The sequence below is a fragment of the Scophthalmus maximus genome, chromosome 22, assembly GCF_022379125.1.
Source record: "Scophthalmus maximus strain ysfricsl-2021 chromosome 22, ASM2237912v1, whole genome shotgun sequence".
Classification (NCBI taxonomy): Eukaryota; Metazoa; Chordata; class Actinopteri; order Pleuronectiformes; family Scophthalmidae; genus Scophthalmus; species Scophthalmus maximus.
The window spans coordinates 9476883-9504454 of NC_061536.1; the positions used below are offsets into that span (position 1 = coordinate 9476883).

General features: G+C 43.6%; 1 protein-coding gene and 1 long non-coding RNA gene across 7 annotated transcripts; one reads left to right on the top strand and one right to left on the bottom strand.

Annotated features, from left to right (window-relative positions):
- On the top strand, positions 1 to 25700 carry celf3a (cugbp, Elav-like family member 3a). Of its 5 annotated transcripts, none has more exons than XM_035620931.2 (14): positions 1 to 537; positions 1479 to 1631; positions 3427 to 3509; positions 13298 to 13346; positions 14766 to 14891; positions 16411 to 16490; positions 17073 to 17216; positions 18257 to 18452; positions 19371 to 19517; positions 19797 to 19856; positions 20499 to 20603; positions 21823 to 21966; positions 22149 to 22281; positions 24815 to 25700. In XM_035620931.2, exons 2-13 carry the CDS (start codon positions 1487 to 1489, stop codon positions 22274 to 22276), a joined length of 1407 nt encoding a protein of 468 aa, XP_035476824.1. In that variant the 5' UTR covers positions 1 to 537; positions 1479 to 1486; the 3' UTR covers positions 22277 to 22281; positions 24815 to 25700. The 5 variants fall into 5 exon arrangements, with proteins under 5 accessions (XP_035476824.1, XP_035476826.1, XP_035476822.1 ...); XM_035620933.2 differs by having other exon boundaries at positions 2 to 537; positions 18308 to 18452; XM_035620929.2 differs by having other exon boundaries at positions 3 to 537; positions 14763 to 14891.
- LOC118292202 lies at positions 18140 to 27510 on the bottom strand. Of its 2 annotated transcripts, none has more exons than XR_004786853.2 (3): positions 26161 to 27510; positions 23546 to 23630; positions 18140 to 18541 (listed from the first exon to the last, which is right to left on the bottom strand). It is a non-coding gene; the product is annotated as an uncharacterized LOC118292202 (long non-coding RNA). The 2 variants fall into 2 exon arrangements; XR_004786852.2 differs by lacking the exon at positions 18140 to 18541 and adding an exon at positions 21633 to 22691.
- Positions 27511 to 27572: the final 62 nt, after the last annotated feature.

Below are 27572 nucleotides of genomic sequence, written 5' to 3' on the forward strand. Positions count from 1 at the left end.
ATGGAGCTGAGATGGACAGGGAGGGAGACACCGGCTTACGACGTCAAAGGAGTACAGACACACACACACACTCACTCACACACACACACACACACAAGGAGAGCGAGAGGACGACCAACCAGACTGCCAATTCCCCACGGTCCACTGACGGAAGCCTAAATATCAATTTATCTCAACACTCGTTCAGCCGAGGCAGCGAGAGATTTGTTTTTATTTTATTTTTTTTTACGAGATTTTATTGTAGCTAAAAAAAATATTTATTTTTTTTTTAAATCAGGAAAGACCAGTGGGGGGGAAAAACAACAAGCAGATCTACAGGAAGGGAAAAAAACACGCTCATGCCGAAGAAAGGACCGTCGCTGGATGTTACTTGTGTTGTCACACGGGGGGTTCAGGCCTGACTTGTGACGGGAATCAGAGACGCTCCTGACAAATGAACTGAATCACTGAGGTCTCATAAACAGCGGGGGAAGAACAAGAAGAAGAAGAAGAAGAAGAAAGACATCCACCGATTCTCTGCCACGAACAGCATCACAGGTACGGTGGTGTTTATATCAGTTGACTCTTTGTTGTTTTCTTTTGTTTTTTCTTTTTTTCCTCTCCGCTCAAATGTATGAAATCATATTCGGGTCATTGTTGTTGTCACAAAGAGAGCTCGGGTCTCCAGCTGTGTTGACAGACACACTGGCAACGATTCGTTCCCGTGTGGGGGCTCGGACGTCGGCGACCGAGTCCAGCACGAAGCTGATCACTATTATTTACCATCATGTGACATGATGTCGTTTTTATTCCTCCTTTTTTTTCTCCTCAATTATTTCAATAGGCTGGCGATGAGAGCTGAGCTCTGTGGCTATGTATGAATCATGAATATTTGATCCCAGTTGTTAATATAAACCCAAGGATATATGGAAGTTATGATAGTATGATTTTATTATTACGTTTCATGCAAATGAGCACCAACATGGTTTCAGGTGTATGGAATTGTGTCAAGGAAACGCGTGTCACTGCTTCCGTACCCCCCTCTCAAATAAAATCACATCACCATGGAATATAGTTACTTCGCACTTAGTCTTCGCACCACAGTGTGTCTGTCAACAGTGAAGTCATGGTATAATTAGGTTATGTAGCTTCAAGCCCCCTTTTTCAGCCATCACTATATCAATATGATATTCTATACAGTAACCCTATTGTAATCTGTGTGTTTTACTCTGATCACTACTGTGTTTTGTGTGTCGTATCCATCCCAACATCTACTACCAGAGGATCTGGTCCACCATTTCTCCGAGGGCGTAGAAGAAGCTTATTATTTCATCTTCTCGTTCCCAATGAATGTTCCCATCTGCACCTCCTGTTTGCACCTCCTGTGCAGTGTGAATTTAAGCCTGCAGGCTCCTGTCTGCTCCTCCTGACCGCCTCCACTCCACTCTGCTCTCTCCCTCTCTCTCTCTCTCTCGTGTGTTATTATTATTCCTCCCCAGACTTCCCAATGAAGGAGCCTGACGCAATCAAGCTCTTCATCGGGCAGATACCCCGAAACCTGGAGGAGAAGGACCTGAAGCCCATCTTTGAGCAGTTTGGCAAGATCTACGAGTTGACAGTGATAAAGGACAAATACACAGGGATGCACAAAGGTGAGGACCAAGAACTCTCATTTGATTTGATTTTTTTGTCTCTTAGTGTATGGGGGAAAATGTTGTTGATTCATTTTTTAATTTAAAAAAAAAAAATGTAATGGCAAGAAAGCGCTGAGAGCGATACATGTAATTACAATAGTTACATACCAGCAGGGCTCTTGTCCTCCTGGGGGTCTCTCTGAGCATCGGCTTGAGGCTAAAAACGCCGGTGTTTCATTCACAGCTGGTGGAAAGTTTGTCTCCTCACATTTACAAAAATGTTTGCCAGGCTGTGTGTTCTTTCGAATTGCAGTGGAAAAAACATGGCTTTGACTCAGCTTTGAAAAAAAAGAAAGAAGAAAAAAATGAGGTGATGACTCATAGTCAAGTATTTTCAAGCTGAATCAACACAATTTCATTCATTTTTACATGTCAAACAATGACCATTGTTTTAGCAGAATGGGGGGAACAATTTTAATTGGCATATGACCACATATAAGAGAGCAGTACTGTATTTTCACACCGCAATGTTTCACAATCCTGCTCATCGAACACATGCTGAGTGTCTTGATGGTTGACAATCAGAAGACTCCAGCTCTTGGATTAATTGCTGAGACGCTCTTCAACTGTTGACGGTCTACATGCCCCAGTGCATGCTGGGAGGTTTCCATCACACCCTATACCTCATGATGCTCCAACAGAAATTTAAAGACACTATTCATGTCAAGTGGCCTCACTCACATTTTCAATAGTTGTTCCTCACCACCAACTTCATTTGATTAATAAACGGCATCAACACTTTGGTCAAACTCTCAAATTAAACATGGATGAATAAATAACTGTTATCTGTTAGAATTAAGATATATACAGATATAGATACAGAATGAATAGCATTTCTATCATTTTTTAGAGCGTAAAAAAGGGAATTTATCATAATTCATCATTAAGGTAGTTGTCTAAGCTTAATCTTCCATAACTGGTTTCATATGATGATACAAGTCAATTTTAAAGTTTTCTATACATCACGTGGTGAACAGGCTCTCCCGTATTTTTGGGAATTAAAGACGCGTCACATCACGTCAAAATCCCGTTTGACAGATGGAATTAAGTTTGTAAAGTGATCAAAGCTAAACAATGATCGCCAATGTCATTTTCTAATGCAAATGTGAGTTCAGAAAAAACAAAGGCTTTCACAAACCATCAGTCATTTGGGAGACGTATGGGGCCAGGTGGCACCGGCCTGGTAACACCTACAACACCTATTCTGCATACATTTACATATTCATGATTTGTGGGAGCCCTAAAGGTTAATGAAGGCCTTTCTCTATTATGTGGAACTGCATACATTTTGCTTGAGCAGCATGATATTAAACACTCATTCAGACAGCCTGTGTCTGAATTGTCTCCAGGTATTATGATTTAATAATCCTATGGATCGCATATGCTGTTCGGAAAACTATTCAACAAAATGGCAGTCGGTCATTGTTTTCATTTGATCTTTTTGACTCTTTTTTTAATGCAGCTTTAAAAACATATTAATAATGATGGCCCTGATTAAAGACACAAAGCATTTTTTAGATTTTTTTAATGCACGCACTCCCCCAAATCTGTTAAATAAAAACAAAGCACATATATATCAAATGTGCATATTCATAACAGGAGAGTGATGTTTCTTCCTACAGGCCTTCGGGGCAAATAGCCAACGTGTTGACAATGCCAACGCCGACATTGCCTATAGAATATGAATTCTGACATTAAAAATACATGCACTTATCTCCACTGATCTTCCCCCGTTTTTTGTCTTTGCTTCCAGGATGTGCCTTCCTCACATACTGCGCACGTGAGTCCGCCCTCAAAGCCCAGAATGCACTGCACGAGCAGAAGACACTACCAGGGGTGAGTGCGCCGTTGTCTTTCACCCGAGTCCCCGGCAGCTCACATGTATATGAAAGGGAGCGGGAATAACTGGCAGGCTGGGCTCTCTGAACCCGGCGCACACGTGGACGCACAGTGACACTAAGAAAAATTAACGTAGTTTGACATGTCAGCCCGACTCCCCCCTTCAGCTGATATGCTCCAATAAAGGTCAGAGGCTGCTCTCCCTCTTATGTTTCATATGTGATGCATCCAGACATATCCATCCAGTTGAGGCATGAATCATCTCGCTACATGTCACGGGTCGAGAGAGACGAAAGAGACAGCTATGAGGTTCGCTTCTGGAGTGACTTAACCAGTTCTTATTCCCTCTGATGTTTCTTTTCTTTTATGTATCTCTGTCTTTCGCATATTTATATATACATCTTTGCTGTCCTCTCCTGTCTTCCTCTCCATCTCTCCCCCTGAATCCTAATCAAAGTTAAACCTAGCTTTATTAGCATAGCCAGGCAGCAGGTGTGCTGCCAAATGACATTTCCAGAGCTAAATATGACATGACAGCCGTGTCTTCATAATAACCGACTATATGAGAGACAAGGCGACAAGGCAAGGAATTACCGAGACAGAGTGTGCTCCCTGACTTGCCGCTGCTTCCTCTTTTACTAACAAGGTTTTAACCCTTGTTTCCTTTTGGTTATTCTTGTTGGAATCTACAATTTGTCATCATTCGCTTCTGTTTTTTCCCCCCCTCCTCTGCTGAATGACAGCTCATGGCTATAGTTTTTTGAGGGAGGAGTGAGGAAGTAGTTGAACGGTGTATTGATGCAAATAACTCTTATTTATGCCATCAATTAATCTGCCAGTCTTGCTTTTTTTTTTAAATAATTGATTAATTGGCAGGTAGAATATTCCCATAACAAGTTCTGATGTTTTCAATTAGCCTTTGTGTCCTACCAACACTCCAAACCTCAAATATATATATTTTAAATGTAACATATAGAAGAATAGGAAAACCAGCAAATATTTACATTCAACGGAAAGGAAATTAATCAGCGTGTATTTTAATATTTGATTGTTTTTCAAGCAAAAGTGCAAAAATGTTTTCCGCCTACAGCTTCTTGAGTGGGAAGATTTTCTTGGTTTTCTTTGTCTAACGTGACAGCAAAGTGAAAATCTCTGAGTTTGAGCTTCGTTGTTAAGGCAGAAGAAGAAATGTTTGATAAAATTATGAAAATAGTCTTTTACCTCAAGCCCTAACACAGAAACAGACATGAACCCATGTGTTTTGAGAAGCCTTAACCAGCAATTATTTGCATTTCTTCCCTGATTATTGGCCTAAATCATCGCTCGATTATCTAAATCGTTGATGGTTAACTTTTGTTTTTTCGTCAATCGACTTATTGTTTCAGCAGCAGAACCGTGTCGTAATGGCAGGCCTGGGGGATAGTGTGGGATGCAGAGGCAGTTTGAAAGAGCAGGCTGGTATTAGGGTGGCAACAAATGAAATCCCATTGTTAGCGTGACAGTAGCGTGACCTTCCTGACCTCTCGTAGGGGATCAGCAGGGCCCAGTGCCCCATAGCTAAAGCCCTCTTCCCCCTTGCGTTTCTACCCCGGCGGCTCTCCTCCTCACAACCTCTTACCTCTAAGCCGTGTGGAGCAAGCTAAACCCTCCTGTGTGCTCCCTCCCCCTCCCTCGCCAAAAGAAGAGAGACGAAAAACCATCTTATTAGCTCCGCACACGCCCACGCGGACAAGAACTGCTTCCCACCCCTGCTACCAGCTGTGGTGTAATTGTCATCTAATTGCACCTGCACTGCCAAAGAATAATTAACTTTGGCATCTCCTGGTCGGGGTGATACAAAAGAAATAACATGAACGCAATTATAGCACTGAGAGGACCGAGCTGAAATGAACGCGCACCTGAATGTAGAGAAAGCTGAAGGATGTCATTAACACTCAGCACTGCTTTGTCTTTTTTTTTTTTACCCCCCCCCCCCCTTTTTTTTTTTACAAGCGAGTCTGAGTTGCTGCTTTTTTTTCTCTGCTTGCCATTTCCCTGATTCTTTTTCTCTTAGCTAACTGTGGAAAACAAAGGGGAAATAAGAAAGAGAAAGGAGTCAGGCAGGGCCGGAACAGATGGCGGTACGGCGGTGGCACCTGGCCTTGTGTTTAATTTCAGGTGAGAGAGTCCGTCTCTGAGTCGGAGGAGGAGGATCAGAAGCACATTCAGCCGAGAGTGAGGGGCGAAAGTGAGAGAATGGTGGAGTTGGGAAGGCGAGAGAGAGACGAAAAAAAGGCAGGAGCTGTAAAAGTGTTTCTGAGAGGAAGTGTGAAAATGGAGGTCGGAAAGGAAGACAGAAAAAAAAAAGCTGCACTCTCATTCCGTCCTGCTTGGACATTTTGTTCTCTTGTCCCCATTGCTCTCATCGCCCCGTCTCTGTGTTGTCTCAGGCCAGTTCATCCGGCCGGGTCAGCTGTTGTGAGGCTCCCGGAGACAATAGCATCCGGTTGTGTCCCATTAAAGAGAAGCTGTTTTCGCACACAGCGACCTCCAAAACTGAACCTGAAAGTTCAAATGAATATCTGTTGAACGAGCTGGATGATTGAGACGCGTCGCCGGCTGCCATGGGAATCATGGAATCATGGGATCTCATTCAGGCTGAAACCATTTCACCACATAAAAAAAAATAAAAAATCTATCAAGCGTTCAAATACATTTTCAAGAGCAAATGGCAAAAGTTTTCTTCAGCTTCTATGATGGTAAACTGAATTTAATTCCGTTTGTGGAGCAGACACAAGACCTTTTAAAACGTCATGCTTTGTAATGAGCAATACTAAGTTATTTTCCAGACATTTCAGAGGCCAAATGATGAATAATGATCGGTAGGTTAAAGGAAAAGGCTTGACATTTTGGAATGTCTGTTGAATTTGTTTCCTGTTGAGCGCTAAATAACGGGATTAATACCACTCACATGTCTGTATGGTGAAGCTAAGCTAAGCTAACTGGCTGCAGCTTCATATTCATCTACAAACATAAGAGTGGACAGTATCAATCTTCTCATTGGAATCTCAGCAAGACAGCAAATTGTGTATTAATATATGTGTAATTATAAATGTAAATATACAGAATTTTCTCAAATGTCAAAACTCTCGCTCTAATCAAAATAATTGAAAAGCCACAGCCCTGCAGCTGATGCCTGCTTGAGTAGAGACACAATATATTGCTCCTCATCAACGCTCACTTACTTGAATTAATATTTGCAACAATGCCTCACTGCTAATTTTATATGCAATAAGTATTTGATAGTGCAACTGTGCCCATGTGAGATAGTAGCTCCGTGTTGTGTATTTGCATTCGCAGCGGGGGAAGGGAGGGCAGGTGTTCACACTAACAGGGTTTAATGACTGGTGTGTGCTTTTGTGTGTGTGTGTGTGTGTGTGTGTGTGTGTGTGTGTGTGTGTGTGTAACTGTCTGTTTGCTTTTGTGTGCGTGTGTTTCCGTGGAGGGTACACATCCGAAGACATGGACGGACGCATGGATGGATGGATGTCGGGTTTATTATGATCTCCTCTCAGGTTTCTTTATTCACTATCTTCAGTGTGTGTGTGTGTGTGTGTGTGTGTGTGAGAGAGAGAGAGAGAGAGAGAGTGAAATCTGTGCCGCGAGGCCTTCTGTGTTTAAGCCGCCTATACGGGAGGAACGATCCCTGTGTGAGTGGAACATCTGACTAAGCCTGACATTTACTCAGCCATAAGGCCTCAGACGGAGCAGACAGTGGGGCTTTATCGATAGTCTGAAATAAATGCATATGCTAAATATAGCCTGGGCTTTTTACGCAGGATATGAGATGGGAAGTTGTAATGCCACAATGCTGTAATTTGTGCCCCTAATGTCAGAGCAAACACGCTGCTGTACACGCGCACACACACACACACACACACACACACACACACACACACACACACTCACTCACTCCAACATGCCGGTTAGCATTGTACACTTATTCAATCTTTGCATTTGCTGAGTCTAGAAACTCATATTTCATATGCGACGAACAGAATGAGTAAGATGCTCCGATTCTGTTCACTGTGTCGCACTCTGTGAACATTTCATTATATGTACCTGGCGATGAGCAGATGAAGCCGGGCCTCCATACGTAGCCTGTGTGTTGACGTCAGTGAGTTGTGGGGACGACGATGATGATGATAGCAATTAGCGTGCCCCAGACCAAATGTGTTCACTTGATGAACGTATCATTAATTTACATACGCACACATATGAATGTGTATCGGGGGGGGGGGGGGGGGGGGGGGGGGGGGGGGGGGGGGGGGGGGGGGGGGGGGGGGGGCGATGCAGGACCAGCGGCGCTGACTGACAACAAGAAAAAAGGGGGCCCGTCCTCTCCGCACGTCACTCCGGGGCGACTGTCGTGATGAATGCAGATTTGATTTACAGACGTAGTAGACGGGTGTGAATGAGGGAGAAATTGGATAAATGACGGAGGGGGGTGGGACAATAAGCGAGGGTGGGGGAGGGCAGGAAGAAATGAATGAAAGTTTGACATAATGAACAGTGGGTGGCGGTGGGGGTGGAGGGGGTTGGAGGTGCATTGAGGCCGTGTGTTTATCAGCTTAAATACAGACATCTGTTACTGAGAAACAGTGTGTTTTGGGGGGTTGGTGTGTGTGTGTGTGGGCGCGTGGTAGTTGAACACACTCATTAGGCTCTCTGAACTCTGGCCTATAAGACTGGACATCGCATGGCATGTATACACACATGTGTGTGAAGCCTACACAAATTGAAAAAAGGGAGAAAAAAGAAAGAACAGTAGGACATGGACCCAATCCACACAAACACACACACACACACACACACACACACTCAAATCTCTCTCCGTGATTCAGTTCTTTTTCCCCTCTGCTCCACTGAGTCGAGTCAAACAACACTTGACATGAATATTTAACAGTCAGAGGAGACAAAACAATTGAGAGTCAACTCCAGTGTTGTTGGAAATGTACTCTTTGATATTCACTTTCTCCACTTTGAGGGATTTTTCGTAAGCTGCCTGACAAAAGGGCTGGACGTCAGCTCCGTCTCGACACTGGAGAGACCACTGAACCCTGCAGGCGCATAGGGGCAGCGGCTTTGACACTAAGGACCGGAGCATTGATTCAACTATTATTGAACTGTACAAGCATTGCGCTGTCAGTCTCTTGTGCTCGATTGATTTAGCGACCGGCTGGATTCAGGAGACTCTCTGCTTTGTGTGCTTACCCACCCATGTGTGTGTGTGTGTGTGTGTGTGTGCATCCACGTGTGGCGACATTAACAGACCGTACTTGTGCATCTCTGCTTTTCTTTTTCTTTTTTTCTGTCCCTGCCTCTGTTGCTTTGTTCCCACTCTTTGTGCGAACTCACAATCATCTGTGTCTGTTAATCTCCCCCCTTTTTTTTCTGTCTGCCTTTTTTCCCCTCCCCTCCCCCCCTTTTTTGTGTGTGTGTGTGTGTGTGTGTGTGCGCCTGTGAATATACCAATTTCCACCTGTGCTGCTTCTTTTCCCCTGGGTGAATTCACAAGTGCGTCCCGGCGTAAGTGCATTTGCGACGGAGAGAGGCGAGGGAGCAAAAGCATCGGCGACGGGAGATGAACAGAGCAGGGCGGAGAGGTGGAGGGGGGAGGGGGGGGGGGGGCGGCAGGTTGATTATGGTCGCAGGTCTCGTTGCCTGGAGACGGCCGGGACGAGGGATGCTAGGTTGCTTGGCGACCGGCACGATGCAATGACCGGCGCTGTGTGATGGAGCGGAGGGGAGGCAAAGACGGTAAATTGTCTTTGTGCCCCCCCCCCCTACGCACACACACACACACACACACAGCCCCTCCAACTCCGTCTCCCCGCTGTAAACGTTCTCGAAAGAGCACAGGCGATGGTCTCTGCCGATATATTCACCATTCAGAGTGGCAGAATGGAGGGAACAGGCCACAGAAGTGTGTCTCCCTCACGCAGCAGCAGCAGCAGCATCAGCATCAGCATCAGCATCAGGCTGCATGAGTTTGACATGTATGAACTGGCCGCGTTGAGCCGAGAGTAGAGAGATCATCATCCGCTCTGTGGGTCACGGCGGAGAGGCGGGGGACACATCATATCACCAATATGCTTCGCTCACTCCGACCGTCGACGCTCCTCTGTCTAAAAGCACATTATTCTTTTGCCGCGGCAGATGAAAAATTTGCATTCGCTGTCGGAGTGGGCGCCGCTCGGCGCGATACGTGGACGTCGACGCCATCCGGGTCATGCATTATGGCGAAGGGGTCGCGCTGTGATTTTGATTGGATAATCTGTGGATTTTAATATCTCATAATCCCGGTGAAATCCCCTGCGGCATCACAGAGCGAAATAGATTAAGTATGTGTAGATGTGTGCTCATGTTGCCGTGGCCGACAGCGGCAGACACAGCGCCTGTGTGTGTGTGTGTGTGTGTGTGTGTGGTGATAATGTATGTGTGTTTAGTCTGAGGTAGGACTTTATATAATATCCGCGCCGTGTGTTTGGAGATGGGGCGCAGAGGGAGTGAAAAAAAAAAGACAAATCAAACCGTAAAAAACACACACAGATAAAATGGGCTGTTGATCAGGCAGGTTTTTTTCTTTTCTTCCTGTGTGTTGTCTGTGCACAGTGTGGGACTGTTTTTGTAAACAAGCCCGAGAGAGAAAGGGGAGGGGAGCAACAGGGGGAGGAGGGGAGAGAGCAAATTACTGTAAAGTGTTTGTTAGTGGTTTAGGCTTAGAGGGAGATATTCGTCTCCCTGCTTCTGCATCTGCTCTCGAGGCAGCGCCAACATTCAACAGGCACGGACGCTCCCTCCACCGTCCCATGTTTCTTCTTCTTTCTCTTTCTGCTCAGTGTCTTTCCTCTTTCCTCCCCCCTCCTCGCCCTTCCTCCATCTAACCATCTAATCCTTCTATCTCTCGACCTAGAAGCACCCTTTGTCCTCCTCATTTGTTTCCCCACGTCCGTCCTCTCCTGCGCGTCGTTCGGGGCAACCTTGTTTGTACCTGATGTGGGGTTCTCATCACCGCCCGGTTGTCATGGCGATGGCCATGCGAGCGTGGTCTTCGTCAGAGCGGCGGGGCCCGGTTGCCTTGCTGATCTGAAGTGGCACAGGCGTTGATGCCTCCATTTCTTTTCTGTTTTGTCCCTCTTGTTTATTCTAATTCCAATCTCCCGAGCCATCTGCTGCGCCGCTCCTCGTCGCCACCGCCGCCGCGGCCCTTCGCTGTTTGTCTTCCCGCACTGAAATATGGGCCATGGCATTTTTTTTTTCAGGCGTCACCCGAACGTGTGAAAAGATGTCAAATGAAACTGCTGCCACCAGCTCGTACAGCACCATCTTAACATCTTAACATAAACGGAGATGTTTCACAATAAACGAGCTTTTATCATCGCAATAGAAAAGTAACTGATGTAATCTGAGTCTGGTTTTATTGTAGATATGAAGATATATAAGATGTTCATTGCAGTCAGCATATATGTAGCATGTACACAGGATCATAGCAACCACTTAGGACACCGACGTCTTGTGCTAAACGTTTGTTTCTAGGGAGGTTTACTAAATGTCACTTTTCACTTTTCAAATGTAGGCATATGTCAAATCCCTTGATTTTTATGACAATGTATTTTTTGGGTGCAGTTAAAAGGAAAATGCAAATCTTATCAGTCAAAGAATAGTAAATTCATCCACCAGTTTTTTTCATTTTATTATATTTTGTTGTTGTTGTTGTTGTGTTTAAAGCTGCTGTCTTTGCCTCCATATATATACTTCGAATCCATAAAACACCTTTGTCTTCTAAAATGTGGAATGTATACATTCAAATCTAAAAAGCTGAGAGAACATTAGTATTCAAATACATGGCAAGAGTGAAAGTCTGAAAATGATCACATAGTAACCACAGGCCCAAAGTGAATATTTATTCATATTTAAAACCCTCAATATAAGCCAGAAACTTCAAGACAGTGAACAAATCTAATTTCATTAGCAAATGCTAGGAATAGAGGAAATATATGCAGTTGCACATTTGTAAATAAGACTGCGTTCTGCACAGGCTGCTGCACTGTGGTGGATGTGTTCTGCGGTTGTACAAGTGCAAATAACATGGGAAGTGATTGGTGTAGTGGCAACAAAAGACAAAGAATGGACCCGTTTACAACGACAACGGTCTGATTTGTTGAGAGATTTCATGCAAAGCACTCAATAACCATATGAGTCCATGGGTTTTAGCAACGAGGGCCCAGAGCGAGGGTCTCAGAAAAAAAGAATTACCTATAATCTTATGTAAGAACAAAATCCTAACTGAAATGACTATTCAGTCATTGCACGAGCACACCTCCATTCGCTCTGAGTGATTGGAAGATGGTCTTGAGACCTCGCCCCTCCCTCTACTCTAGCGCCCGGTTAATTGGGCCAATCAATGCGATGGGTCTCATCGAGGAGACACGGGGGCCCCTCGGCGAGCAGGGGTCTGGTCGAGGAGACACGGGGGCCCCTCGGCGAGCAGGTGTCTCGGTGTTTGTGCATGCAGTCCGGTCGGCGGAGCGCGGCTGGCGATCAATAGTGTCTCCTGGTGACCGATCGCAGCGGATCCATCAGTGACACGGGCGCAGTGACTTGCTGAAATGTCACCAGCTCCATAATTAAGACCTTCATTAAGCCACAGTTAACAGAGTGTCACTCTGTTGCTCTCACCTCCACTCCTCACCCACCCCCTCCTTCGCACACACACACAGACACAAACACACACACACACACACACACACCCACCTCCTTTCTTCCACATGCTCCTCTCCTTCCCCTCGATCCCTCTCAATCCCACCCTTCTCTCTTTTGCCCTCTCTAATTCGTTCTTTTCTTCCTTCCATTCAATACCTTCTTTTCACGATTGCCATGCTCTTTACATTTCAAAGACGAGGGCCCCGAGTCACTGGTGTGTGCACATTTTGGCATAGGCGTCGTGTTCAGTAAACGGGGAGGACGATTGTGTCGAAGTAAAGGGGGGGAAAGGGGATTTCAGCATCTTGTCCCTTGATGAATTATGAAAAGGTCGCTTAATCCTCCTCTGTTGCGTGTGCTCTACTTTTTCTTTGTCGTTCTCTCATTCTCTTTTTTTTAATAGATATGATGCCTTCCTTTTCTCACCCTGCACCCCCCCGTCTGCCTCTGCCTCTCCGCCAGGCTCTGAAATCTCTCACTACTCTGACGCTGCATGCCTCTGTAATCCAGATTAGCCGGCGAGTGTTCTTAATCTTATCACTTCTCCAATCCCACGTGGGCGTGTGCTTTTTCCCTGGTTCTTCGTGATGGGGGGGGGGGGGGGGGGGGGGGGGGGGGGGGGCAGATTCTGAGCGACTCGCGGAGAGGAGGTGGCGAGGGAGAGTGAGGGAGACTGAACGACACTGTGAATGCAACATCCCACATATCAGTGTCAGTTGTGGTCTGCTGGAGCAGAGCTGGCACACAAAAAATAACAGATTATTTGAGAATCGCAGGAGGCTGAAGCACATCCACACATGCATACGTGTGTCCCTGTTATGTCAAATTGCAGCACTGACATACTGTTATATGAAGTCTGCACATCTTCATCTGCAATCGACAAGACAATGGTGGCCACGTTTTTTGATTGCGTGCCAATTACCGCCTATTATTTCTAGTTTGAAAGCTTTTTTCCAGTTTGTGTATTGCTGTGTTCATGATCGCTGAGCCCGCTCCGATGTTCAAACCCCCTCTTCCCGTGCGGCCTCTTGTCTTTCCAGATGAACCGTCCGATCCAAGTGAAGCCGGCGGACAGCGAGAGCAGAGGGGGTAAGGAGCCGCCTGTCCCGCAGCCAGACGCACCGCACCTCCACGGTCGACACCACTCGCCTTCACTCAGCCTCGCAGCACAAGTCGAACGCTCCTCGAGTTCCTTGCAAAAAAGACGCCTTTTGATAATCCAGACAGACAAACGACATCGGTTGACATTGCAAAGGCAACGGCGACGACTTGCATGGAAAATGAAACACGATCACTGTTTTTGACCAAACCTGCAATTTTGCCATTAAACTAGAGATTGTCAGCAACAGGTAATTGAATCTAACACTGACTCAGTGTTAGATTCAATTACCTGTTGCTGACAATCTCTAGTTTAATCCTCCTGATACGTTGCAGCTGTATCTGACAGTCGCTTTTGTTTTATTTATTTTTTGGCTCATTTACTACAACTCATATATGCTATGCCATTATTGTTGGGCATTTCCCCATTGAATACCATAGTTGCACGGCAGCCGCAGGGTTCAGTGAGGTGTAAGGGCCAATTTGAAAGCTGGAAACCTGGTTGAGATACTGTGGCTATACTCCATCACACATGCAAGAGTTTTTTTTTAGCATCGTGTTCTCTTCTTTGCGCCGGTAGAAGAAGAAAAGCTCTGACATCTGAGGACATTAAAGGGGACATTTTGACATCATGTCACAGCAGGAAATGTGCAGGGGTAAATCAAATTAACGAAGGCCGAATTTCGCGTAGTTGCTTCATCGCGTGGCTGTCGAAAAACCCCCACAAGAAAATCCCACTTTTCCTCTGTTTTGATTTTCTGTGACCTCTGCAACTCAAATCCAGCCCATTGGCAGGCCGCAAAAAAAAAAAAGCAGCCCTTTTTGCCCCCTGACCAAACCACGTGGTCTGACCACTGGCCTGTGCCGCGTCGGCGCAGACGCAACAAAGCGTTGAGGGCGTGACGTCACGAGCGACTCTGCGCCGATGGTCGCGCGGCGTCGTGTTTTCGTGTCGTGTCGTGCCGTCCGCGGCGGAGCCCTGTGGAAAGGGTGCGCGCGCATTTGTAGTGAGATGTGCCGAAGCGCCGGCCTGATCCTTCGCAGACGCGGACAGACGGAGCAGCTTCTCTGACAACACGGAGGGCGACAACATTTGAGTCACCGCCAGATGCCGTTTGCTCGTCGACATGCGCCTCATGCGACTGCACTCTGGTGGCGCTGTGAAGTACTGCAGGCCGACGTGCACCCTGCCCTGCAGCCGTGCTTATCACACTGTTGCTTCTTTACCATGCATGCATGAATGTGTGGTGACATGGCACCTCCCTCCTTTTGCAACCCCCCCCCCTTTTTTTTTCCACTGCCTGCATCACCTCCCTCATAAAAACACCTACTCCCAACTCTTCCCTCCATGATCCACGCATCATCCTGTTTTCTCTCCTCCCATCTTGGTGATCTCCTTTCTCTTAGAAGACAGGAAGCTGTTTGTGGGCATGCTGGGAAAGCAGCAGACGGACGTCGACGTGAGGAAGATGTTCGAGCCGTTCGGCAGCATAGAGGAGTGCACGGTGCTCCGCGGGCCCGACGGCACCAGCAAAGGTAAAGGTCATGAGCACGAGGTGCAAAAATAAAGCAAGCTGTTGTTCACACGGTGTGTTAGTGTTATGCATAAGATTAAATCATGCCACAGAGTAAAAACACTTGCCCCCAAATCACGACAAACACAGACTGCTGTGTCTCAATCATATTACACACAAGAAAAGTTGTGATCTGCAGATTTAATCGTAGTAGATTCATTATTACTCATTATGCAAATTGTACATTTTTTGCTAAAATATTGAATAAGGACTACAATCCTACATCTTCTTTGCATTTCTTTGAATAGAAACACCTGTTTAACATATTGTACTAGACTCAGTTTAGCTCTCATCATCTGGTAATCTTCAAATTTTTTGCCAGCACACATTGAAAAGCTGCAGATCTATGAATTCTGACTATGCACAACCGATTTATTAGTTGGCTGATAAAAATTGCGCCTTTCACAGACTCATCGGTATCGGCGTTTATGTTTGTAGACTTTAATTTGACCATATCAAACACTGCAGAAAAGAAGTGCATAGGACATTTTACCTTAAACAAATATATGTTTATTTCCTTATTTCAAGTTCTATAGTGGTTAAACTGTAAAATATCATCCTTCGATTATATTTCTGTGTCATAAGGGTTTGATAACGATGTCTCAACGACTCTTTTAGAAAATACATATCAGCTGATATGTTGGTAACGGAATTTTATTTACTGACGAATATCAGCATCGGCACCAGCAGCCAAAAATCCACATCAGTTGGACTCCAGTGCTCAGTAATATACCCATGAGCATTTAGGCATTCATACACACAACTTACTGATGAATCCTGATCCCTGGTAGCAATGTTGAACCACCTTTGTGAAAATTGATGCAATAAAATATAACACTTCATCTTACACAAGCCACACAAGGTGATAAGACTGGCTATAATCATTCAATTTTTAAAAAAGAAAAGAAAACTCAATCCATGTTTGTCCCAGTTATTAAAATGCTAAGTGCTGAAGATGATCTTCCTCCACAATTTCTCAACACCTGTTTTTCTAAGTGTCCTTGAGCTTTTCGAGTGCTGCAATTATTGTAACAAGTGAGCGCAGATCGCGACTGTAAATGTGACGATGCCTTTTGCATGTTTGAACGTTTGTATTTTTTATCCAGCCCCGAGAGTTGGACCTGTCACACGTCACCGTCACGTGAATGTAAATCGCCATCTCCTCTAACAACAATGCTAATAATATTTGTCATGTAAATCAAAGTCCGGCGACAGTTCAAACACAGACGCTAGTTTTTTTCCCCCTGCGTGTCTTGCACTGAGGCATGACTAATGGTGCAATAGGTTTTATGGGTCACGGCTAATGATGCGTTTGGAGGTTTACGGGCTGTGATTGATGAAGCAATGAATGTTTTGTGGACCATGTTTAATGATGCCTTAATAACGGATGAAGCGCTAGATGTAAGACGGCTCCTAATGTATTTTTAAAGCAAAGTCCTTTCGTCATGAGGCCACGTTTAATGGTGTGTCATTTTATGTAGGGTGTGCATTTGTAAAGTACCAGAACAACGCAGAGGCCCAGGCCGCCATCAACGCTCTGCATGGGAGTCGCACTTTACCTGTGAGTTCCCCCCTGCACACACACACACACACACACACACACACACACACACACACACACGCCCAGAAATGACATAGCTACAGCTACAGTTCAACATACACACATGGTTATTTATGAATTCAAATAGACACACATGGCTGCTCCAAATCCAGTCATTTAGACTCTCAACACGGTGACTCAGCTAACAGTCACCGCTTCTCACGTCTGTCCCCCTCCTCCACACACAGGCTCACGAAATCCAAAAGAACGTGGAAATGTGGAAAAAGTCATATCTATCTCAGGTTTTTTTTCTCGTATAAACATTTGTGTAATTGTAACTAATATCTTGTAGAAAGAGCAAAGCTGGAATTGCAGAAAGCCTTCAGATTTTTGCATCATTACCGCTAAATTTTGGGGGGAAAGAAATGCTGAGAAACAGAGGATGGGTGATTTGGATCAAAGGGGCCGTGGCCGGACTTTTTGGACGCCCCCGGCATCTGTTTTCATCCCTACTGGGTGGTGATATTTTTGTTCTGATGTTGAGATTGATGTGAAAAGGAATCAGAGAGACGGACTTACGATGTTCCCCGTTACCCTCCACAGGGCGCCTCGTCCAGCCTGGTGGTTAAGTTTGCCGATTCGGAGAAGGAGCGAGGGCTCAGGCGGATGCAGCAGGTGGCCTCTCAGCTGGGCGTCATCAGTCCCATGACCCTGCACCTCGGGGCGTACAATGCCTACACACAGGCTGTGAGGAACGCACACACACACACACACACACACACACACACACACACACACACACACACACACACACACACACACACACACACACATTTCTTTAGAAACACACTCTTAAGTGTTGCTGAGAGAGGTCTATATTCTTTTATTGATTGAATATCCACAATGAAACACAGAGCAAAGAAGCTTACATTGAAGTACTGAAGTAAGAGCTGAAAGAAAAGATGCAAAATCCATTTTTGGGAAAAGCAAGCCTTACTCGATGTGACATGTTCCTTGTGATGTACATAGAGGCGTTCTAACGTCATACTAGATGACATTGCTGCTCTCGCCGTTGCTAATTGACCGTTAAGTGCAAATCGTGTTGGATTTGGCTCATTAACATTTGCTCAATTCGTGACGCTTGAGGAGGCCTGACAACATTTTCACCCTGCAGTGCGTTTCGTTCACAGAGTAGCGTCCGTCACTCAAAACTGTAAAACCTCACATAATGTGAAATTTCTGAACCGTAACAAAAGGAAGTGCAGGTCCACCAGAAAAAACTGGACAGTAGCAGAAATATAGTCATTGGTTTGTTTTTTTTGTCACCCTCACAGTCACGAGCAGGAACGCGCTACATGATTTGAAGACAGATTATTACCTTGAATTGGCCTTAATGACTCATTAGAAATACTGTGGAGCGTCTGCGCCGGTTTGCACAAACAGAGAAGGTCAGCGAGGACAGCTGGTCTGTGGAGCGTCACAGTGACAAAAGAGATGTGGCCTTCGGATGCGCAGTCTGTTCTGACTGCGGTTCAGTCTGGAGCCATCTCAGTTATATAAAAGATATTTTTCTGACTGTAGCCCGTTATTTGAGCTTGGTAATAATGAAAGTCTGAGCATATTGTGTCGGTTTACGCTTGTAATTTACCACAAAACAAACACTCACCAAATGTCTGATGTTGAGACTGAAGCACAGTTTGTTTGGATTTTGTAAAGTTTTATGACTCAGGTTATAACACACGCTGAAACGGCACACACTCACAAAAACTTCTCAACCTCCCCTCTAGCCCCCTCTTCTCTCCTCTCAGTCACAGCCCCTGTCTCTCTCCGTCCTCCAGCTGATGCAGCAGCAGGCCCTGGTGGCGCAGTCGGCCTACCTCTCTCCTGTTGCCACGGTGGCGGCGGTTCAGATGCAGCAGCTCGCCGCCCTCAACCCCAGCAGCATCATTGCCACGCCGATCGCATCCATCACCCCGTCCTCAGGTAATGAGAGGCAGGGATGTCTGGCTCCGGCCGGCCTTGATTAGATTTCTGCCTGAAATATGAGGACAGTTGCACAAGCGGAGGCGGACCTGAGAGGACAAAATAACAAACGTACATGGAATTATGCCGTGGTTTTTTGTTTTTTTTTGTCGTGATGTTTCGCCATGTTAGCTTTTATTTTTAAGATGAACAAACTCGTAAGATGGTAGTTGAGTTAGAGTATCGTGTACTCTTCACCTAGCTATCCCAGCTGATATGTATGTTTGAAGCTGATATTTAAGATTTTTGTGACATATATTATATTTTTTTTTATGTATTATATATTTTATATATTATTTATATGTTTTATGTGTTTTACTTTTTTAGCCAAAATAATCCCTGATATATCTGTAATAAACTAATATCTCAGTAGTGGGACCTTATGTGTTCACATCCAGCCAAAATCATACAGATGCAGGATAAAAAAAGTAATTCACTCCCAACAAATAATTCTAATCTCTTAATTTAACAAGGCAATGTTGTGAGCCCAACAGTGGGCAGAGCTACTCTTTTGTATCCGTAATGAACTAATATCTGCCTGGATGATTAATCAGTTCAGCTTGTTAGGAGCGCAACAAAACTTTTTTTCATTTTATTTGCTATTTAATTTCAGGTCACTGCTGTCTACAGGGTCTTATGTCCCATCCGTACTACTTCAGCGCAAAGTGTTGTTGAAGTCAATATACTCAAAAGTATTGAATACAGTTTGAGGAATGACCAAAAGAGTTGATCAGACCTGGAAATCAAACAGCTTTGTGTTGATCGACGAGTCAATTAATCATTTCAGCACACGTCTGTCCTTAGCCGTTGGATGTTTTTGATGCAAATCGAGTATTTCTGCTGTTATTGAAGTATAAAATGAAATAAAAATGTCTGCAGGTACCAGCACTCCACCCTCCATCGCAGGCACACCCGTCCCTTCTCTGCCGCCGCAGCTTGTGAACAGCTACTCCTCTTTGCCAGCTCCGCCCAACGGCCAATCAGCCACTGAAGCCCTGTACACCAACGGGGTTCATGCCTATCAAGGTACGGCCATCACATCCTTAGTACAGATTAACCGCGTCTCCATCGACAACAACAACAACAACAACAAAAAAATCCTCCAAAGATTCACTGGCTTCCCGCTTTGATGTGCAACAACGAGGGTCTAATTAAGAGGAAATGAAATGAAACTAAGGCATGAAACTGAATGTTATTTGGAGCGTGCCAATGTGCTCCAAATAGCATTAAGATTTATTTTTTTTTTCGTTGAGTGTGCGTGTGTGATACAAAGCAGTTGGTGAATATATTTTTACTGTGTCACAGCTCAGAGTCCCGTCCTGGACCCTCTACAGCAAGCCTATGCAGGCATGCAGCACTACACTGGTGAGTCTCACAGTCTCGGAACTGATTGTGCTCAATGTTTGCAACACGAAGCTGTAAATTATCATGTAAACTGACATCTATTTATAGAAATGCATGTACTGTGCTGATAATAAGCCGCATATACTATTTGAAATATGAGGGGAAAATAGCAAATGTAAAAATATCAAACTGATTTTTGAGGAACAAACAAACAAATGATCTCATAAAACTCTTTTACAAATATCCTTCCTTTGATTTTTGCGTTTAAAAAAAAGCACTGGCCCCTCAGGTTTGTTCCTCAAAATAACGTGTCAGTCTGTATCCCCGGGAATGCAAAGCAGTTTTTACGCAACATAATGGAAAACAGCTGCATTACCTGTGCACTCCACGGCTACACGCATAAATGGAAATGTACAGTACAGTACAAAATGTAAATAACCCTCATCTCTTATCGAATGAGTCACACATCACAAACTCTGTGCACAACGTCTCCCGGTTTTAGCAAGTCTGTGGGTGGGAATTGCAGCTCTGTCGGGAGCACAAACATGATTAGTTTGCAGTTGCTCTGCTGTGCCTCCCTGCTGCCCTCTTCTCACCTGTCGTGTGCCCCCCCCCCCCCCCCCCCCCCCCCCCCCCCCCCCCCCCCCCCCCCGCCTCCTGCAGCCACCTACCCTGCCGCCTACAGCCTGGTGGGCCAGCCGTTCCCCCACCAGCCCACCCTGGTGGCCCAGCAGCCGCAGCAGCCGCAGCAGCTGCAACAGCGGGAAGGTAAACTCAAAGAGCGGTGCACACGTGGAATATTCGTATCTTAAGACACACATTCCTGTGGTTTTTGCATGTTTGAGCCCCTTAGTTTTCGTTGCTGCCGCAAACCACACATACTTCACATCACGGATAATCATTTTCCAAACAAGGCTTCAGTGTTGAAACGAAGGTGATTGCATTATTAAGTTATCTGTTGATTTTCATTCATTCACATTAGTATCACATGAAAATGAAAATATTAGCTGACTTTTAGAACTGTCTTGAATTACATTACATTTCATTACTCAACACAGTGAAGATTGAGTCTTCATACATCTCAGGGCTGCAATGAACGTTATTTCCATCATTGACCAGTATGTCCAGCATATTTTTTAAACTATTTGAATAACTATCTAGTCTTTAAAATGTCGAAATGAAAAAGAAAAGAAAAGAAAAATGTCCCAAAGTAACATCTTCAAATGTGTTGTTTTGTACAACTTACAGTCCAACAACTGACCAATCTAATATACTAACTACTATATTAATGTCATACCAACAGTGACAAAATGCAGTGCAGCCTTTTCAAATCAATCTGTATTACCAAACAAGTAATGCATCCAGAACTCTAACCCTGTATGACATGCATTTGAAAATGAAAACTACAAATGATCCATATTTAGGAAACTTTGCAAAACACACTGGTATGTTGTGGGAAGAGCCAATCTGGGAAGTTGCTCATGTTAATATGTCCTTTAGTTACTGTTTCCTCAAACGTATGTGTTCTTTTTTTGTTTTAAAAGGAATAGTTTAATATTTGGGGATATATACTTGATGAAAAAATTGGTATTACTCGCATTTTTGTTTAGTAAATATGTATTTGGAGCCTGGAGACATTTATCTTAGCTCAGTATAATGACGGGTAATGGGGAGAAACAGCTTGCATGGCTCCGCACAAAGGTAACAAAAGCAACCTCCCACTTAATCTTTACAAGAACACAAGTAAACGTATTTCCAAACATATGGAAACATACAAACATATATGTAACTGTTCTTTTAATCTGCTTTTAATATTTGATTTGATGTCTTCCCCTTCTCTTCTCTTTTTTTGTTGCAACTCAATTTTCCAAGTGTCTAATCATTAGCAGTTTTAACTAATCTCCTAACCAGCTCTGTCTTGTTTCGTCTTGTCTTGTCATGTCATGTCCTTCCCGTGTCCTTGTCTCGCTCCCGTCTTTGCGTACAGGACCCGAGGGCTGTAACATCTTCATCTACCACCTGCCACAGGAGTTCACCGACTCCGAGATACTGCAGATGTTCCTGCCCTTTGGAAACGTCATCTCCGCGAAGGTGTTTGTTGACCGCGCCACCAATCAGAGCAAATGCTTCGGTGAGTCGCAGTGGTGGCAACAGACATGGTCGTGTCTGTGATGATTACTGTCACAGTGTGTTTTGTGATAAAAGACACATTTTCACCCATACACGTAATTTTACATTGATTTGCTTTCTGCTGCCGTTGCCGCCGCACGGATGTTTGTATTTGCTTCTTTCATTCAATCTTTTCCTCCTCAGGTTTTGTGAGTTTTGACAACCCGTCCAGTGCCCAGACTGCCATCCAGGCCATGAACGGCTTCCAGATCGGCATGAAGAGACTGAAGGTGCAGCTGAAGAGGCCCAAGGACGCCAACAGGCCTTACTGAGCGAGGTGAGTTCCTGCATATTGACAGGGAGGGATTGATAGACAGCTGGAAATGTGTCTTGAAGTTAAGGAGACTGAGTGGATGTAATTAGGGGGGGTTCAGGACTTGTATGTCTGTCTTTCATGTGGAACTGAAGAAGTCAATAACCCTACAGTAGACAGAACTTCACTGAGGTGGCAGAACTCAGTCCATCTGAAATACATCAGGCGATAACTACAGTATGTTGTGTAAAAGTCCTTTTGTGTGCTCAGTCAGCAGGGACACTTTTTACTGAGACGTAGACTTTTGAGTCGGTTCCAATGTTCTGTCTAACCAGTGTTCTGTCGCAGGGTTGAATGCCAACTACTGTTCGTCATTAATTTTTTGTTTTTACTTTTCATTTATTGTTTTTGTGCTGTGCCACATGCCATTTTTCCTGAAAAAAAAACAAAAAAAAAACATCACACCACTCTCAAGACTGTCCCGTCCATACATATATCGTGGAGACGTGCGTCGCTATGGCTACGGTTGCCTAGCAACCGCTAAAACCTCCCCCTTCCTTCTCACTGCGTCGTAAGTTAATTGGCCTGTGTTGGTTGCTGTGGCGATATTGCCTGTGATGGTTGCCATTAGCAATTTTTATTTTGGGCCGTTGCCTTGATTCACCATGCTCAACTGCATGGCGGGTTACTGTGGCGACCATGAACTGTGTTTGGTGCGTTGTGAGTTTCCTCTTATTATTTTGTCCTGGTTTTTAATCCTTGCAAACACTGATCAATAACTGTCACTTTACCTCAGCATCTGTAAGTAATTGATTATCATGACATGCTTCTTTTTTTTTCAAGTTCTCTAAAAGCTTCAATGCTAAGAACTAAATTAGCCTGTTGTCCATCAAATATGGACATATCAGAATTTATTTGCTGTTAGACTTTTTTTGGTTTTGATTACTTTCCTTTTTGTTGTCTGTCATGATTATCATTCTTACAAATCCCCTCTGTTTAGTTGGTTGGTGTGGTAGTTTTTTCGGTGATGCGGGGTTTTTGTTTGGTTGTAACTCAAATCCAAGTGACTTTGTGCCTGAACTTTGTTTGGTTTTTGTGCGACTGAAAATTTACTGAACGTGCCCCCGTATTTGGTTGACAACATAGTATTTGTGCGTGAGTGACTGTGCGTGTGTGTGAGACAAAGAAGACCTTTGTGCATTCATATTTGCGTATTGAGTAGATGTGGAAAAAATATTTGTGTGTAAGTAAAAGTGTGTGTGCGTGTTGTGCCAACTGAGACACTAACCTTACGCTAGAAGGTTTTGGGTAAAGCTGTTTGGTTCCTGTGACACGTGCTGCTGGCTGAGGAACTGCATTCCTCTGGAGGAATTCTGGATCACCATAAAACACGAGAAGTAATCACCAAAATATGCATAATATTCAAATAATAACACCCAAATGTCCACTTCATATCAACAAACAACCAGAAATTTGGATTGTGTTTTTGCACTGGGCGTCTGCAGGTTATTGACACGTCTACTGAGTTTTAAGAAATAAATTATCATGATTTAGAAAGCCTGATACTCAGTTTCTGTGGAAGAAATTATATTGTTTCCTCCTGATGGTAATCAAACCTCGAGGATGTTTCTAGTCCTACAGAACAAAATTTACAAGGTTTGAATCATGTTTAGGATGATCACTTCTATGAAAAATTCAAACATTTAATTTGTCCTTAACATACAGTTAAGGGGTGTTTGCACTGAGTGATACATTCATTTTGTTTTAACTTAATTTTTCCTTATTGTTATCAATTCAACTTTACAATAAATGACATTTCTTGTACATAATTGTATTCAGGGTTCATCCAAATTAACCCTGACGTATTTAAAATGGTTGTAAAATCTTGGTAATTTTCAAAATGAAACAAAAATGTATATAAAATTAAGTGGGTTTGGGCAACGTTTGAGAGAAATGACTGCTTGTCAAGCGGTTTTTAATTAACTCAATAGTTGGAAGTGATGGATGATTCACATTTACTGCTCTGATAAGCAATTGGTATTAAAAATAGACAAACTGCATTACAAATGTATTAAAAGGGGTTTAACACGTTATGTCTGGTACCTGCAGATGCCCTGTTTGCATCACAGAAAAACTGGTGGATGATTTGAAAAGCCGAGCCTGAAGTCTCACCTCCCATCCGAACTTAAGTTTGGCGAATGGCATGGTTCTGAATTTAGGAGTGTTTATCTCCTACCAGAATTCCTATTCTGCATGTTCTCAATTAATTTGCCTGCCAAAAGATATTTAAAAAGTCTTTCCTAAGAACGCGCATACACTCGCAGCAGTATGACTGTCACTATTTGAGTTGCATGGACACTAGTTGATTACTGAGAACCCCTCCCTCCCCCCTGAGGCAGCAGTGCAAGCAGTGTGTATTGCAGACACCACTCCACTTCCAAAGTCTTAAGTGTTTGTGTTTCATTCCTGTGATTTGGTTTAAAATGCTTTGTGTTCTTTCTTTTTTTCTCCCCCCCCCCTCTCTCTCTCCCTCCCTCCTCCTCCTCTTTACCTCCAGGTAAACCTAAGAGTTCAATCAAGGAAACCACATGGGATGTCCCAGCCTTTTTTGGTTGTTTGACCAACCGTATAGCACAGGAGCAACACAAAAAGCAGTATCACATGTATGCGCTTACAAAAACAGCAGTAATATCAGCAACGGTTGACAGAATCAGAACCCACAATATCAGAAGTGCTCCAGAGTTCCTACTGTATCATTCCACTGCTGGATTCATTTATATTATGTACATACTCTATTGTCGGCAACAAGATCTACATGTTAAGAAAAAGCATATCACTGATGTTATTCTACTGAACAGGGTTCTTCTGTATAGTGTGATTTGTGGTCTATGGCGTCAACAGAGGGCCAGTCTACACAGTCAGAGGTGAAAGAAAATACTATTCTGTATGATTACCATGGGTAATATTGTTATGTAGAGTTAGTTTTATTATTTATACGTAAATTAAAAAAACATGGGGTAATTAAACTGGAAGAGAAATGGATTTCCTCTGTGTACATACCTTGGTTTTCAAAATGGAGGTAAAAGGACTTAAAAAAACATCTCGAGTTAAGATTCTCTGCTGCCACTACTTTTCAAAATTAACAAAGCTGAAGGAAGGGCTGAGAATTTTTCTATCTTGATTTTTTACGTTTAATTTATTTGGTAATCAATTTCATGTCGAAGGGAAGATGTTGAAATTTCTTTTTTAATTTAAGAAGGGGGGAAAAAAAGGAGGATTCTTGCAGTCTTCAAGACAATGAACACACTTATAGAGTTTTTAATGACATAAATGTACCTATGGAAGTAACAAAAAAAACAAGCAAACATAATGTTTCTTTATTTATTCTCTACAATCGCTGTTTTAAAACATATGTCTTTAAAAGAAAATAAAGTACAATTTAGAAAAAAAAATGTCTGTGTGAGTCCTCTGTGTTTGAAATGATTTTGCCAAGAGTGACAAAATCAAGTGACAAATCAAATCCAAAAAAGGCATTTTTTAATTTTTCGAAACAGATGAACGAATAGAAAGAAGTTTTATTCACAGTGTTGCTGTTTGCTCATTAGGGGAGTTTGCTGCCCTCTACAGGCCTGACGAAGTATTGTAGAAACATCTGAACTCAAGTCTTTTTGGCATTTAAAGATGTGGACCAAAACTTATTAAGGGAAATAAAAGCGAAATGTTTTGTTTACATATGTAATACAAGGCTGTAGAGACAATGCCCATTGCAGTAGGACGTGTTGTATGTGGACATGATTTTAATCCCACTTCACCAAGCTCCACCATGATTTACAGATGACTATGCGTGGATATGTTATCAGCTCAGACACAAGGAGGATGGAAAAATTCTGAGGTGCTTGTTACCTCATCTGAGGTGAGCGGGGAATCTGTCTGTCACAGCTTTTTGGGTTTGGTCTGATGCGTTCAGGTTCAAACACGCCCTGGCTGCCCTTAGCGTACCTGCGAGTAAGAGGGGTGATCAACGCCACAGATTTATCTTAAGAAAAAAAGTTGCTATTCTCTTGACACTGCTGCTGCAATTCGAAGAGACAAACAGCTTAGAAGACAGCATTGTGAAAATATAATAATGTGAGCTATTTTTTGGGGGGGGGGGAAATTAACCAATGTGTGGACATGATGGGGAAATATGTTTGGAATGCTATGTTATCTAATGATAATGGGCTTGCAAGTCAACCTTCATGGGCTAATAAAGATAAGTATGAAATAGAAAAATAAAACTAATTCCTTCATTCGTGTACCAAAGTCAATCAGCTGCCTCAGTGCATGCCACTCATTTGACACTATGCACAAGGGACATATCCTATGTTCACATTAACACAATAAGGCTGGGCAGATTTTTTTTTGTTGAGAAAACCTAAATGAAAACAATGAAGCTCTTCCCTACATTGATTCAGACACATACCAGTTTCCTTTTTTTATAAATATAAACCTTACTTAATTTATCAGGTTGGTAAAGTTGCAAACCGCAAACAACTGAGCAACCAACAGGGGACACGTTATGGTGGCGCACCGCTGATTTCATTTTCCCAGTTTCTGGCAGCGCTGAAAAATTCAACGCAGATGCGACGTATTGAACACGACGCAGCAAACATGGCGACTTACGCGGAGGTCGGATCCAACTCATGTAACTATATTTAACACATTCAAAAGTTGACGAAAAAACATTGCTTCTTTGTTGCAGGCAATTATACAAAGTTATGGACAATATATAGAATTTCTGTGAATAAATTCTTCTAAATATTACACACTGTAGCTTTCATTGAGCATTTTTTTTTTGGTCAATGTTTCTCCTGTGGCATGAAAGGCAAGCAAGCCATAGACTGTGTGTAAAGATGAACGACGCGTCTCAACTCCGTCCCATCGTACAAAAAGAGGAAGCCCAAATATTCCAGATACGGGATGCCACCATCTTGGGCGTTCAAAGTCATTCGGAGCCAGAGTCTGCCCTGTAGTGACGGTGAGTAGGATCTGCATCTATCAAGGTCCAGTTGAGATAGATATATATATATGTATATATATATATGTTATATATATACATATATATGTATATATGTTATATATATATATATATATGTATATATATATATCTCCACATCAACCAATCGCAAGTCAGTCTCAGCTGCCAATCATTCTCCCCGTCAGCCGCCCACTGTGGCACTAACCGCCCCTCATACACAGGGGAAGCGCACGTCACTTTAAATAGCCCCCTCCCGCCCTCGCTCCTCTGTGCACATACTACCATAATATCGTCCACA

Bases quoted from the DNA above. Each gene is read 5' to 3' on its own strand.
- celf3a (XM_035620929.2), top strand. From the start codon at position 1,487: ATGAAGGAGCCTGACGCAATCAAGCTCTTCATCGGGCAGATACCCCGA. The intron at 13,347-14,762 runs GTAAGGAGCCGC...CCTTTCTCTTAG, and splicing joins GGACAGCGAGAGCAGAGGGG to AAGACAGGAAGCTGTTTGTG. The intron at 18,453-19,370 runs GTAATGAGAGGC...AAATGTCTGCAG, and splicing joins ATCCATCACCCCGTCCTCAG to GTACCAGCACTCCACCCTCC.